We start from the raw sequence: 15,520 nt of genomic DNA, 5'->3' as shown, positions 1-15,520 counted from the left end.
CCTTTTTTTTTTTTTTTTTAAATACAAAGGCATCCATATAAGCCTCAGGGTGAAAATACCACAAATTAGAAGTCAAACCAAAAATCTCTCCCCACTATCCGTCCAGACACCCTGATATAGGAAAACCTCAATTTTAAAAGTCTCAGGGGCCACCTAAAACTTTCCTAAAAACTGAGATTTCAAAAAATAATGGGGAAATAGCCTATTGGGCTAGAGCACACACAACATTTTAGATTTAAAGGAAGTAATTTAACACTGAAGGTAATAAAATAGGGTTTACCTATAAATACAGGAACAACCTTGAATCAGGTCCAGTAAGTCAAAGGCTATGTCTACACTTCCACTTATGTCAGCAAAACTTATGTCGTTCAAGGGTGTAAGAAAACACCCCGAGTGACATAAGTTTTGCTGGCATAAGTGCTCATGTGCGTAGCACTATGTTGTGGGAGATGCTCTCTCCCGTCAGCATAACGCGGCTACACGAGGGATCTTACAGTGGCATGGCTGTATCGGTATAGCTGTGCCACTGTAAGCTTGCTAGTGTAGACATGGCTTAAGGGAAGACTATTCCGGAGTTAAAGATTCTTCACAAAGAATGGTGTCTCCAGTCCCTGACATTCCAAACTAGGATTAGTTAACAGAAGCACGCAAGCTTAACTCAACTGACAGTATCCATTAATACCAAAATTTCAAACTGGATAAATCATACCAGATGTAGTGTTGGGGGTGGAGGGGGGGAGAAATCTAATGTCCAACACTATCTGGTACCATGCATGCTCGCTTGGTATGAGCAGCAGTAGAAAACAATGTCCTATGTTCTAATCATGCCTCTGTCACTAATTCACTCTGTAGCCTTGGTCAATTCACAACTTCTGTTTAAGTTTACAGATCTGTAAAACAGGGATAAACTAACTGTCAGAGCTTTGTGAATATTCATTGATTTTATCAGAGTTCACTTATTATTAAAAGCACTACAAGTGCTAAGTAGTACAGCCAGTGACCTTGAGACTCGTCAGCATACATTTAAAATGGAAGAATACTAGACCCCTCTCTGGACTACATGCCATACACAGAAGTAGACTCTTTTGAAGAGCTTACAGCTAGAGTGCATCATGAATGTCAAGTCTTTAATGCTAGTGACATTTTTAATAAAACAAAACTCTGCTCATATTCAGTAGATACAAATATCAATTCAACTGGTTCACCTTTCACTCCTGATAAGTGGATGCGATTCAGAAGTCAGAGAACCAAGTTTCCCAATCTAACTATAGCAGCACAGACAGCATTAATTCGATTCTGTGCATGAATTATTTCAATCATGTTACATATAGACATTCAAGGAATTAACTTCTGAAGTGGTGACAAGATGCCTCATGTATAGAAAGTTATTCCCTAAAGAGATTAGAGTAGAGCAAGAAAGACTAGAAAAATAAAAAGGTTATGTATTAACACAGTAAGCATTCACATAGACCATTGTAGGCACAGCAAATGGAGAGTCATTTTAAGAAATTCCAAGGGTAAGAGGATGTTTTGTCAGATGGAAAGTGGGCAGTTTTGGAACTAAAAGCACAGTACATAGCAGAAACTCACACCATTAAAAGCCACTGGGCAAAGTGTGTATGAGAACCACAACAGAAATAAGCTACAATGTTTAACATTGTTCCTCATTTAGCTTTTATGTTGGTCAGCTGAACTATCAGAACTGTAATCATGGACCTCAACTAGGAGATTTTAGCACATGAGAATAAACTTCTGTTTTAGAATTCAAGATCAAATATTCCTTTGTACCAGTTTTAGCAAATGAATTCTATAGCTTGGGAAAGGGAGTGTCATTTATAATGTTTGTATAGTGAAGAGCATAATGGGCCAGGCTTGTCCCTTAGGTACTACCACAACATAAAGAAAGATCTATGGGAAAGTTGGCAACTATAACGGTGGTTATGTATCATAAATTTAATCGTGATAATAGAATCCTATTTTGAAATGGAGTTCAGACTTGTTTTTAATGGGCAAATCGAAACATGTTCAGCAACCTTGAGATAAAACAAAATTATGAGTAACTCCTTACTCATCTACTCAGTGACAATTATGTTATCAGTTTCTCCCCCCCCTCCCCCCCTTTTGCTGGCTTTGAATTTTAAAGGATAAAATATAGCTTCATCTGATTAAAAAACTGGCTCTCTCTGTTGGCAGGTGGACTACTCAAATATTGTAATTCAAATAAGCCTGTACATTTTTAACCCTATAAGTAGTATGTACTACAGTTATACAATAAAACATCTCTGCCATGATCGAACATGTGTAAAGTACACAGTCATCACAAGTGATGAATCACACATATACCAGAAAGACACTTTACCCAAGTGGCTGGAATGGCTCTAACGTCAGTAGTCGTCTTAGTTTAATACCACACTTATTCAAAAATGGAACACTCCCAGAAAAATTATGCAAAACAGTGTCAGTGAAATCCAAGTTATATATTACACAATACAAACGGATTTTTATTCATATGAATTTTTCAATCATGATTACTGTCAATGTGTAATGGATTGATATTTGAGTGGCTAGCAACACATAAACATGCACCACAACATACATAGGGCGTAATTCTGCAAATAATTAGGACTATGCATCTAGATCGGGGTAGGCAACCTATGGCACGCGTGCCGAAGGCGGCACGCGAGCTGATTTTCAGTGGCCCTCACACTGCCCAGGTCCTGGCCACCGGCCCTGGGGGCTCTGCTTTTTAATTTAATTTTACATGAAGCTTCTTAAATATTTTAAAAAACTTATTTACTTTACATACAACAGTTTAGTTATATATTATAGACTTATATATATTAAAAACGTTAAAATGTATTACTGGCACGCGAAACCTTAAATTAGAGTGAATAAATGAAGACTCGGCACATCACTTCTGAAAGGTTGCCGACCCCTGCTCTAGATACTCCGGTATAGAGTTCACACAGGAGTAACTATATGTACACTTGTGACTCTCTACAGAGACAGGCCCTCGCTGCACATGTATTGGGGGAGATCTGGTGCAAAAACAGTACTTGGTCCTGCTAGTGAAGGCAGGGGGCTGGACTCGACGACCTTTCAGGGTCCCTTCCAGTTCTACGATAGATAGATTTACCTGCGGCTTTAAAAATGCCCTCAGTAAGAATACATCATTTAACAATGCAGTGCAACTAATGCCCCCCATATGCTATATTTATCCACTATTGATCATGTCCTCTATGGGCCTCTGAAACTGCTAGCACTGTATCTATCAAATGTAAAATTTTAGTGGCTAGCAGCTATATCTTCTAGTCATTATAGGGAGGAATTCCAGTTTAGGCAAAGCCTTAGCATGAAAACAATATAGGGTCTAAGGAATGAGACAGATGCTGAGTCACAGTTTAAATACTTGGGCTACAAGAGTAGAGCAGTGGTCCCCAAACTGTGGCCCCCCCATCTCCAAGGAATATTCAGGGAGGCACGCGGCGGGACCTCGGCCAGCCCACACAGGGAGCAAGCACCAAACTTCCAGCCCTGCTCCATCCCCATGCTCACTCCTCCCCCCACCCCATTTCCTTTATCCAACTTTTGAATCAGCTCTTCACTCTTTCATGCATGCTACCTGTAAAGTCACTGCATTGTCCTTCAAATTTCTCCTTACCATACTTCTGCCATGATGCCGATAAAACATTTGACAATTAGGCAGCTGGAGTGATGTAACTTCTGCTTATTAGTTGATGATTATGATCAGTGTGTTATCGTGTGCTTAAGCCAACTATATGTCATATCCACCTGGTGTCTTGTCTTGTATTTAAATTATAAGGTCTTGGGGCTTGGATAATCTTTTTGCTATTTTGCACAGTGCGTACCACAATGGGTCTCATCCTCAACTGGGGCCTCTAGGCACTACCGCAAGACAAAAAACAAAGCTAAGACTAGGAATCAAACAAGTTCAAAGGAGAGAACACTGCATCCTTTTCTTCCTCTTACTGCATAAACTAACACTTCTTTCTAGACGTGTTTGGAAAGGAGCCACTGAATCAATTGGCACCAAGTCCATCGGTTCAAATAAACCCTTTGGAGTATAAAGAAAAAGTTATTTTTATTTATTTATTTTTCCGTAACTGGTATTCTTCGAGATGTGTTGCTCATGTCCATTCTACAATAGGTGTGTGTGCTCGCCACGTGCACGAGTGCTGGAAGTTTTTCCCCTAGCAGTACCTGTAGGGGAGCACCCTAGCGACCCCTGGAGTGGCGCCTCTATGGCACAGTGTAAGGGGCGCTGCACGCTCCCCCCACCCTCAGTTCCTTCTTGCCAGACAACTCCAACAGATGGGAAGGAGAGTGGGAGGTGGAATGGACATGAGCAACGTATCTCGAAGAACACCAGTGACGGAAAAGGTAATGGTCTTTTCTTCAAGTGATTGTTCATGTGCCTTCCAAAATAGGGGATTCCAAGTTATATCTGTTGGAGATGGGTAGGAGTTCAGACACTCAGGATGGAGCACAGCCCTGCCAAACCCGGCATCCTCCCTGGTTTGGAGGGGCAATCGCATAATGCAAGGTGAACGGAAGGCCATGTGGCAGCCCTACAAATGTCCTGAATGGGGACATGGGCTAAAAAGGCAGCGGATGAGGCTTGCTCCCTAGTTGAGTGTGCCCTCACAATCGGCAGCGGGGGGATTCCTGCCAGGTAGTAACAGGTACGAAAACATGAAGTGATCCAGTTGGAGAGCCGCTGAATGGAGATCAGCTGACCTTTCATGCATTAGCCGAGGTGATAAACAGCTGCGAGGACTTCCTGAACGGCTTTGTCCACTCCAGGTAAAAAGCCAGAGTGTCTCACATCCAGCATGTGGAGGCGGCGCTCCTCATTGGACGCATGGGGCTTAGGACAGAGCACCAGCAGGAAGATGACCCATGGGGTAGGTGGAGACCACCTTGGGGAGGAACGAAGGATGTGGTCGGAGCTGGACCTTATCCTTATGGAACACCGTGTAAGGGGCTTCGGAGGTCAGGGCTGAGCTCCGAGACCCACCTAGCTGACGTGACCGCCATCAGGAAGGCTACCTTCTGCTAGAGGTGTGACCAGGAGTACGTAGCTAGCCGCTTAAATGGAGGACCCGTCAACCAGCCCAGCACCAAGTTCAGGTCCCACTGTGGGACTGGGAGCCTAACATATGGGAAGAGACGATCCAATCCCTTAAAGAATCGGCCAGTCATAGCATGGGAATATCCCTGCACCGGCGGTTGGAACGGGCGGTTCTGCCGACTCGCGAACAGGTCCACCTGGGGAATTCCCCACTCTTGGAAAATCCTGTGCACCACCTCTGGGTGTAGCATCCACTCATGCTGAGAAGAGAAGTGTCGACTCAGGCGAGCCACCCACGAGTTCCGGGCGCCTGGCAAGTGGTGGGCTTGTAGGCAAATGTCGTGGTCTATACAGAAGTAACACAGCCTGAGGGCTTCCTGGCAGAGGAGCGGGCCCCGCCTTGCCTGTTGATGTAAAACATCGAGGCCGTGTTGTCTGTGAGAATCCTGACCACTCCGCCCTCCAGGTGCGAGCGGAAGGCCAGGCATGCTAGCCAGACTGCCCCGAGCGACTTGATGTTTATATGCAGGGCAAGGTCTTGTGCGGACCACAGACCTTGGGTCTGAATGTTCCCCACTTGGGCTCCCCACCCCAGGTCCAACATGTCAGACACCAGCTCCACCGATGGGAGCCTGCCCCTGAACGCGACCCCGTGCAGCATGTTCCCTGAAGAGGACCACCATTGTAGGGAGATCACCAGTTCGGGCACAGTGAGGACTTTGTCTATCCTGTCTCTGGACTGGGAGAACACCAAGGCCAACCAGAGCTGGAGGGGCCTCATTCTGAGTCTGGCATGGCGAACCACGTATGTGCATGCTGATATGTGACCCAGGAGCTGGAAGCACACTCTGGCTGTGGTCACAGGGAACCTTGTGACTGTGTTGATGAGCCCTTTTAGGGTCTCGAATCTGTCCGGTGGGAAGGAGGCCATGGTCGATGTGTCCAGGACTGCCCCAATAAACTCTATGCGCTGCACCGGGACTAACATGAACTTGGTGTAGTTCACCAACAGGCCCAGGGTGGCGCACATGGACAGGACGAGCGCCACGTGATCCGATACCTGCGACCTGGAGCTGCCCTTCACCAGCCAGTCATCCAGATAGGGGAAGATCTGGACCCCATGACATCTGAGGTAGGCTGCCACCACAGACATACACTTTGTGAATACCCTGGGAGCAGTGGACAGGCCAAACGGGAGGAGTGTAAATTGGTAGTGCTCCTGCCCAACCGTGAAACGGAGAAAGCGCCTCTGCCCCTTGAATATATGAATGTGGAAGTAGGTGTCCTGCAGATCGAGGGCGGCGTACCAGTCCCCGGGATCCAGGGAGGGGATGATGGAGGCCAGAGAGACCATGCGAAACTTGAGCTTTACCATGTACTGGTGCAGGCCTCGCAGGTCCAGAATGGGCCTGAGCCCCGTTTGGCCTTCGGGATAAGGAAATAGCAGGGGTAGTACCTCTTGTGTCTGAACTCTGCTGGCACCACCAGGCCAAGGAGAAGCCCCACCTCCTGCTCTAGCAGGGCCTCGTGAGAGGGGTCCCCTAGGAGGGACGGGGATGGAGGGTGGTTGGGTGGGGTAGAGGTAAACTGGTGGGTGTAGCCCCAGGAGATGGTACTGAGGACCAACGGTCCGAGGTCAGCCACGACCACTCTGGGAGAAAAGCACACAACCGGTTAGAGAAGGGAAGCTTTATTGTGGGTGGATCCCCGGTATAAACTGGTAAGTCGCTCCCGGGCGTCCCGTCAAAACTGACGATTTCCCACCTGTTTGCCCTTGGAAGGCCCAAGCTGGGGGGCAGAACGGGACTGCCTCTTTGGGCGTTTCTTATAGTCCCGTAACTTTTTATAAGGGAGCTCATATTTAGAGTGGGTGGCCTGGGTCGGAGCCGGCTGAGGCTTAAACTTGGTCCTGGCCAGAGCCGGGACAGAGGCCAAGTGTCTTAAGCATTGTGCAGGAATCTTTCAGCCCATGCAATTTCACGTCCATCTGTTCTGCAAACAGGGCCTTGCCATCGAACAGAAGGTCCTGCAAGGAATTCTGTGCCTCGCTGGACATCCCGGACAGCAGGAGCCACGGCACCCTCCTCATGGGACACCTAAGAGGCCATAGACCTTGCAGCCGTAACCTCAGCATCCGACGCTGCCTGCAGGGTCGCCTTAGCTGCCGCTGTACCCTCCTCCACCAGAGCCTTGAACTCCCTCTTGTCACGCTCCCGGAGGGAGTCCTCGAATTTGGGCAGAGAGCCCCACAAACTGAAATCATACCGCCCCAGGAGGGCTTCATGGTTTGCCACCCTTAACTGGAAACTTGAGGATGAATAAACTTTTCTCCCAAATAAGTCCAGCCTCCTTGAGTCTTTATTTTTTGGAGTAGGGGCTGGTTGACCGACTCAGCCACCAGGGAGTTGGGGGCAGGATGGGTGTACAGGTATTCATGCCCCTTGGTGGGCACAAAGTACTTCCATTATGCCCTCTTAGAGATTGGGGGGGCAAGGAAGCCAGGGTTTGCCACAAGGCGCTTGAAATTTTTGCCACCCCTTCATGGAGTGGGAGGGCCACCCTGTGCGGTGGCGAGGTCGAGAGGACGTTGAAGAGGGAGTCCGAGGGTTCCGCCACCTCCTCGTCTTGAAGGTTGAGGCTCTATGCCACCCTTTTCAACAGTTCCTGGTGGGCCTTAGAGTCCTCCTGTGGAACAGGTGGAGGAGGGGCCGTAATCGCCTCATCAGGGGAGGATGAGGATGGTGGTGTGGTACTCTGCGTACCCACCGGTGCCAGAGGTCCCATCACTTGGTCGCTCTCTAGGCGTGGAACCGGAGATCAATGCCCCACCGACTCCCTTCTGGGAGGCTGAAATAGGGAGGCCGACTGTCTTTCCAAGGCTCCGGCCACCAAGCGAGCCACCCACCGGTGGCTGTGTCGGGGGCCACAGGGCCCATTGGTACAATGGTGCCGGCCAAGGAGCCCAGTGAAACTGCACCTGTTGTGGCACCGGCGCAGCAGGCTGTTCAGCCTGTCCTATCGACTGACGACTACGAAGGGAGGCTGGGCTGGCATATGACCTGCCACCGTCCCGTGACTGGGAGAAGCGCTGGCATCGGGAACGGTGCCAACCACAAGACCGTGATCCCAGCGCAGAGGAGTGGGAGTACCACTGGTAGCAGCTGCTCCGCGATTGGCTCTGATGGGTAGATGCATGACAGCGAGGTGCCGGCGATCGATGCCTAGGACTGCGGAAGCGGTGCCACAGCGGGGTCCTGGAGCAAGACCAAGAACGGGAACAGCGTCGATGCCCATATCATGACGGGCTACGATAGTCTCCCGGAGACTAGGACCTCCGCTTGCATCTGTCCCGGTCTCGACGGGGCCCGCTCCCCTCGCGAGGTCTACGGTCCCTCGAGGCGCCTGGAACCCCTGCCAGCGGGACCCAGCCATACAACCTGCTGGGGGTCGATGGCGAACGGAACATTGCCTAGACCGCGCACTGTACCGACCAGGCGGTGACTGCGGAGATCCAAGTGGTGGCTTGCCTCTGGACTGGGGAGCCAATGGTGCCCTGGTACCAGCAGAGACATAACGTCCCGGGCCGCTTGCAGGGCCTCCGGCGTGGAGGGCGCCCAGACATCCGGGGAGGTCGGCGTCAAGTGGGCTGGGCTGGGCTGCTCTGCTCAACACGCGTCGGAGGTCTGGAGGCCAAAAGGGATCGAGAACTGCCCAGTGTGGGTCTAGTCTCTCCCCCGGTCTTGCTCTGGTGTCTCGGTGGAGATGACTTCCTCTTACCCTTTTTGGCGTGCCCCGCAGACGGAGAGCGGTGCCAGGCACCGAAGGGTTGCTGCGCACCGACACCGCGGTACTCAGTGCCGACTCAAAGTGGCGCACTGGAGTCGGGGTCAACACCAACTCCATCAGAATGGCTTGGAGCCCCTTTCCTTCTTGGTCTGAGGCTTGAAGGATCTGCAAATCTTGCAACGATTGCTGAGATGGGTTTCCCCCAGACAGCGTAAACAGTCCATGTACGGATCACTCACTGGCAGCGGCCGCCCGCAAGTGTCGCACGACTTAAAGCACAGGGCATGCCCCAACCCGGGCGCACTAAACTAAACTAACACTCATCTAAACTACTTTAACTACAGGTACTACTAACTATGAACGAACAAAAGTTCAAGAGGAAAGCTGCAGCCAAGTTGGAGCAGAGCAGTTCCGATGCACCTTTACTGGCAGCAGGAAGGAACTGAGGGTGGGGGGGAGCACAGAGTGCCCCTTATACCGCATCATAGAGGCACCACTCCAGGGGTTGTTACGGGCGCTCCCCTACGGTACTGCTAGGAGAAAAACTTCCGGCACTGGTGCACATGGCGAGCACGCACACCTTTTGTGGAATGCACATGAGCAATCACTTGAAGAACAGGAAAATGCAACGTAAGTAAATTTAATAATTTTAGAAACTAACTTTTACGTATATGAAAAGTGAATGCTGTATTGCAAGCCTAGAATGTTCATTCAACAAGATCTTAGGAAACTATACAGGTTTCCACCTTTATACCAGAGACCAAAGATAAAATTTTTGTTTTCATATAGAGTTCTTAATATACAAGTAATTTAGACAAAACCTTGAGAAAAGCAGGATTTTTAAAGAGATATTATAAATGAGACACAATGATATAGTCCTCACCTAAACAAACTTGTAAAGCTTATACACTTAAAAAAAAAAAAAAAAAAAAAACTATGAGGTGTCAAATTTAAAGTTTTACATAATATAGACTAAGAACATCAGTGTTAACAATAGTTTTATTATCTTGGCTTTTCCTGTCCTTTTCATCCACTTCTCCTAGGGGGTCTCATTCACTCGTGCTGCTTTGCATGCATGGAAAGAAAACAGCTATGCATAAAGGGGTTTTATTTTAAATGTCAGTGGGCAAAAATGAAACCTAACAAATCTAACCTACTAACTACTCTAACCTACCTAAAAGCTACTAAAGTAATAGCCTAATCCCTAGAAGCAAGGGATGTAGATGCTGCTGCTGTTCCATCTTGCAGTCACAGGCAGTAAGAAGGAACTGAGTGACGGTTGAGGCCTCACTGTCCTGTATGCCTTTTGCTACAGGAATCAAGAGGCCATTCAGGGTGCAGGTGCCACCCCAAAGGAAGGACACTGCTATTCAAAAAAGCCCTTGCATGCAAGATCAGATTCTATTTGCACTATTTGTAAATTGCGTGGACATTCACTCAAACAATTCTTACATACAATGACATTAGTAAACTACAGAGAGATAAGGTGGGGTGAGGCTATATCTTTTATTGGACCAACTTCTGTGGGTAATAGAGGTAAGCTTTCGAGCTACACAGAGCTCCCTCCTATCTTTAATGCAGTGTAGCATGTAGAAACAGAGAAGGGAGTTGGCACAACTTGGCCAGCCAACTTTCTGTGGACCACTAGCATGTGTTCCACAGATTGAGACCACAAACCTATTTCATAGAGACCATTATCAAATTATAATACTATAGTCATTAGCGATCTGGGCCATATTCTAACCATGGCTAAAGCTGCCACCATATTATGTGAGCAATGTCATCTTCTACAGCATCCTTTAATCAACTCTCTACAAATTATCCGCAAACTTTCTTACTCTAGTGATCTCCAGTTACATTGTTTAAAAAACTTGTTGGCAAAATTTACCTGTATAAACAGTCCATGTAGTCTGCCCCTTTACTGTATTCTTCCCAGTATCTATGATACATAACCAGTACTTGTTCTTCAGATTCCAGAACACGCTATGAAGGAAAAAAACCATGCCATATTATAAGTGTTTACTTCCAAATGTAATGGCAAAATATTGTGTATACATGCATGTGCAGTATTTTTGACAGCATAAGAGAGTCAATTGATTACTATGAGTTTCAATAGTGTACTTCAAGCCACAAGGACAAACTGAGCCAGTCCCTGTTTCAGGGAAACTGAATTTATACTGCAAGCTGGAAGAAATATAGTTTGATTGACAAAAATAGAATTGCTGAAATATCCTCATGAGTACATGTTTATAAAGCAAATACTCAACTGGACAATGCTTTGGTAATCTAATTTTCTGTGCTTCCCCATCTCTCCCCTCCCTCCTATTTTCAACTTTTTTTCCCCAGTAATATATAAAGAAGTAGAAGACACTTTTGGAAAACTATTCTAATAATTTTAGTTGAAATTATCCAGTCACACTAAATACATTTACAATCCCCCTCAAGCCAACAAAATGTAACAAAACTAAGATATATTTTGGGTTATGAGACCATGTTTTATACTCCCTTTAAGGAATAGTGAAAGCAGCAAGAATATGTACTCTGAACCTTGTCAGCTACATCTATCCACATAGGACTGGCAGAATTTCTTTATGTACAGTGACAAAACATGCATATTTTTAGTCATATAATAGTTACCTTGTGCAAATGGCGTACATGATTTTCCAAAAAAAATTTAGTCTCGGTATAAAGTCTCTCTCCAAGAGGTTCTGGATAGGCCACACATAAAGCATAAATGTCCCTGAGTTTGAAGTCAAGGTTTAAAAGGGTCTTTAAACAGGTTCTGTAAATTTAAGGTTATACTTATGTTTTTCACATTTTGGACAGAACAGTTACAATGTGTCATACAAGTGTATGCACATTACTTTTGGATACCATTTCTTGCAACAGTAAAACATTAGGCACACATTTTTAAAACACCTTGGCCAAAGTACACATTTAGACACCTAAACAAATGGCCTGATTTTCAAAGTGCTGGGTGTCCAACAATTCAGTGCTCAGCACTGTTGAAAATCGGTCCCTTATTGTTTAAAGATGAATTTAGGCGCACTTTTTAAAGTCTTGCATAATTAGCTTTACTAAAAGCAAATAGTCTTAAGATAAGTTACCACTTCATTGCATTTCTAGAGATGTATGAACTCTGAATTGCCACCACACATACTAAGAAAAATCAATTTATATATGTTTTGGAATCCTAGTATTTAACAACTGTATTAGTAAAAGAAGGTTTTTGTAGTGGAGACTAAACAATGAAGTAGATGGATTTTTGAGAAGTATTTACCTTGCTCTGTAAGAAATATAACTTCACTGGTTTCTGAAGCTGTGACTTTTTAAATAAAATTACTAGTGTCCCTGTCTAAAGGAGAATCTCCTAGAAATTTACAGTATTTTATTTTTAACCTAGCTATCTCAAAAAAGGAAATCCCTAGGAGGTTCTTATTTAGACAAGGACACTAACAATTAAACAAACCCCACAAAAAAACTCCACTATACACGAACATTAGGTAATCTCAAAAACTGAATAATTACTTCTCACTCTCAACCAAAATAGATTCTTTTTATTTGCCAAAAGTCTCCTCCATCCTATATACAATTATGATTAAGATATTAGAATTTTTATGCTCGCTATTTTTGGGATATGGAGAGAAACTGACACTAAAGAATGGATCCACTTTTGCTCTTAAGACTTGCTTAGTTAAGTGTGACTAAAGCAAGCACAAAGCATGTAGTTTGGAAAGTTTACTAGAAAAAGTAATTTTTTTCAACACTATCACTTGGTCAAGGAAACAATATACATTTTAGAATAAGGATGATTCCCATACAGATGGCATTAGGGACACTAGGTCATTTTTTTAGGTTAATATTGCTTAGTAATCTTTTAAAATAGAAATGCAAAAGAAAAAATGAAAACCCATTCATGCTGATACAAGTTTATGTAATCAACCACGCTAGAAGTACAGTATCTCAGAAATAAACCTTTGCATACAAAAGATTATCTGAACTGCAAGATAGCACACGTGACCCATTTTCCTCTAATCATATACTACATTATTTTAGGATGGCATGTTTGCATGCCTGCTAAAAGTTTAAAAGGAAATGGACAGCAGGCAAGCCATTTGCTCATTCAACACCAATAAAGAATATACAAAGAGGTTTCAAAGAAAATTTCCAAACCTAATTCTTAGTTTTAAATGCAAGTGATAATATGAAAGTACTGAAGTACAAAAATAAACAAGTCAGAAAGGGGTTTATGTGGCAGCTGGCATCTTAAAAGCCACGAATTGTAAAGTTTTATATTAATATAATACTCCATGCACAGATAGATTACAAGAAGGGTTCTCCTCAGCGTGCAAAGAGAGAAGGAAATATTGGGTGGAAATCCTGGTAAAACAAATTTATCAATCATTTAACAGCGTGGTTGGCACTATACCAATGATTCATAGGGATGACACATTAGAAAAGGCAGGACCTAGCTGAATTTCCAGGTTGATAATTTAGAGTACGGATTAGCCAGTTTGAGAAATTTTGATACATGGGATGAATGGATACAGTAGGGCTTCTCTGGGGAATGTCTATGTCGTCATGTTGGAATGCATCCATTTTATTCAGGAAGGATTTTCTATGGGTAGATGACATCTTAGCTTTCAGCAAGCTGCCTGATTTTTCAGGGAAACACGCAAATGTAGCCCACTTTCCACAATACTGTAGCACAGAAAACAGAATAGTGGAGACAAAGTAATCTCAATTTTTTTCTTGTCCACAGACAGGCTGGGTTTGGCTGCAGGGGTGGAACCCAAGCACAGAAGGTGTAGCAGAATGATGGTAGGGGTGGTCTCAAATTCTCCATTACAGAATACCACCACATCCTCCTGGATGGAGATCAGTAAATAGTTCTGTGCACTCTGATTTTGGGGAGATCCTTGGCTTGAGGAAGGGGGGAGGGAGGAGGCATACAGGCGGTGGCTTAGCCATGGTTACCAAGACACCAACTCCCTGGCATTCTTGTCCTTGAAAAGCACATCTTTGCATTGAGATTTGACACAGAGGTCCAAAACTTGGTAACTCCCCACTGGGACACTAAAGTGAAAAACTCTCATTGAGACACTTACTCCCAGGCGAAGCTGCAGCCTGCTTATCCACTCTATTGCAGAGTCAAGCGTGAACCTTCTTGAATAAAAGCAAGCAACTGAATCTACTGAAGTAGGACTTTGGTGTCTCTAGAGAAAAGAGACTCCAGGATTCTGCTGTTTATTTACTATTCTATAGTCAAGACTTTGACATGGATGAAGACACGTGCTCAGTCCACGTGTAGGTCTTTCATAGCCTGATGGTTCCAAACTCATGTGGTAACAGAAGACAAGTTCTGACTCATGGTTCCCCTTTGTGCTCAAACTGAGCAGACTCTCATCCATATCTCTTGGTGGAATCTTTAGCTTCTTTTCCTTCAGGGAGCTGTATGGCCAGCTTCTGAGAATCAAACTTGCAGAGTCCTCATGGGCCCAAGGCAAGATGTTTATAGAGAACACCACAGTACACAGCAACTTCATGAGGGTACCAATAACTCTGGATAGACAAAGAGATGGAAACCAGAGTTTCCATCCTGAGCTTGCTGATTTTCATGAGCAAGATGTGCCCTTCAAGTGCCAGAAGTGCTCACTGTGCCATACTTCCTGGGGACCACAAAGAATACAGAATCAACTTCCCTAAATGCTGCTCTCTGTGGGATAGCTTAAGTGCCTCAGTTTGCAAAAATTAGAAGTGGCTGTTGACACTATACATCACTACCAGACTGGAGAAAGCTGGGGATAATTTGTTGTGAGGAGCAGGATTAAAGCAGCTCCAGAGCATATCCTATCTTCATATCCTCTAAATCCTGTGTATATGTGATAGTTTGTTTATCTTTAATATACAGCGAGTTTGCCCTTACTTTAGTGCGATAAAGAGGTGTCAAATTGGCTTTTGCTGGATCTAAAGAGGCTCTAGAGATTAACCCCAGTTCCCCTTCCCATCTTCATTCCAAGCCTTGTCAATGTATGGAGAATTTTCTCTTTTTTTATAGCGCCAGGCTCAGAAAATCTTCCATCCTTGTAGACAGTAAAGGAATTGTCCCTTTCACTAGATGCCATAACTGCTTTGCCCAAATGACTCAACACAAGCTTTTTTTAAATAAAACACAGATGAAGCTACTTCACGTATCCATCTGCCTTCCAGGTAAGCAAGCACACCTGCCTAGGTTAGAAGGGATAGCAAAAGTAGAGAATAGTGTCATTTAATAGTGTCAAATGAAACAACCTGCCAGAAATGCAGATGGCAGAACTCTCTCTCGGTACTAAACTTAAATTTTCTTGCCCTGACAGACCCAACTCATTATTCAAGGCTATCCTATTAAAATAAATTATTCAGGCTTCTGTCAAAATACTTGCCAAGGCAAAGGGGAGAGGGGGGGGAAGATAGCTCAGTGGTTTGAGCATTGGCCTGCTAAACCCAGGGTTGTGAGTTCAATCCTTGAGGAGGCCATTTGAGGATTGGTCCTGCTTTGAGCAGACAGTTGGACTAGATGACCTCCTGAGGTCCCTTCCAACCCTGCTATTCTATGACCAAAATTCTTCCCTAAAGACCAAATAGATCAGAAGTATCCCTTAT

At 45.1% G+C, this 15,520-nt stretch overlaps 1 protein-coding gene across 3 annotated transcripts in view; it reads right to left on the bottom strand.

The window, feature by feature from the left end:
- The window catches only part of CUL2 (cullin 2), a 76,601-nt gene that overhangs the window by 50,406 nt on the left and 10,675 nt on the right, over positions 1 to 15,520 (bottom strand). For all 3 annotated transcript variants that reach the window (XM_026652063.2, XM_026652062.2, XM_026652064.2), the window contains exons 3-4: positions 11,516 to 11,618; positions 10,767 to 10,861 (exon numbers count right to left, since the gene is read on the bottom strand). In XM_026652063.2, the coding sequence (XP_026507848.1) occupies positions 10,767 to 10,861; positions 11,516 to 11,618 (198 nt within the window). The remainder of the gene's footprint in view (positions 1 to 10,766; positions 10,862 to 11,515; positions 11,619 to 15,520) is intronic.

This window comes from Terrapene carolina, unplaced genomic scaffold (assembly GCF_002925995.2).
Source record: "Terrapene carolina triunguis isolate 2854851 unplaced genomic scaffold, T_m_triunguis-2.0 Scaffold111, whole genome shotgun sequence".
NCBI lineage: Eukaryota > Metazoa > Chordata > Testudines > Emydidae > Terrapene > Terrapene triunguis.
This window is presented reverse-complemented; position numbering and strand designations above follow the sequence as displayed.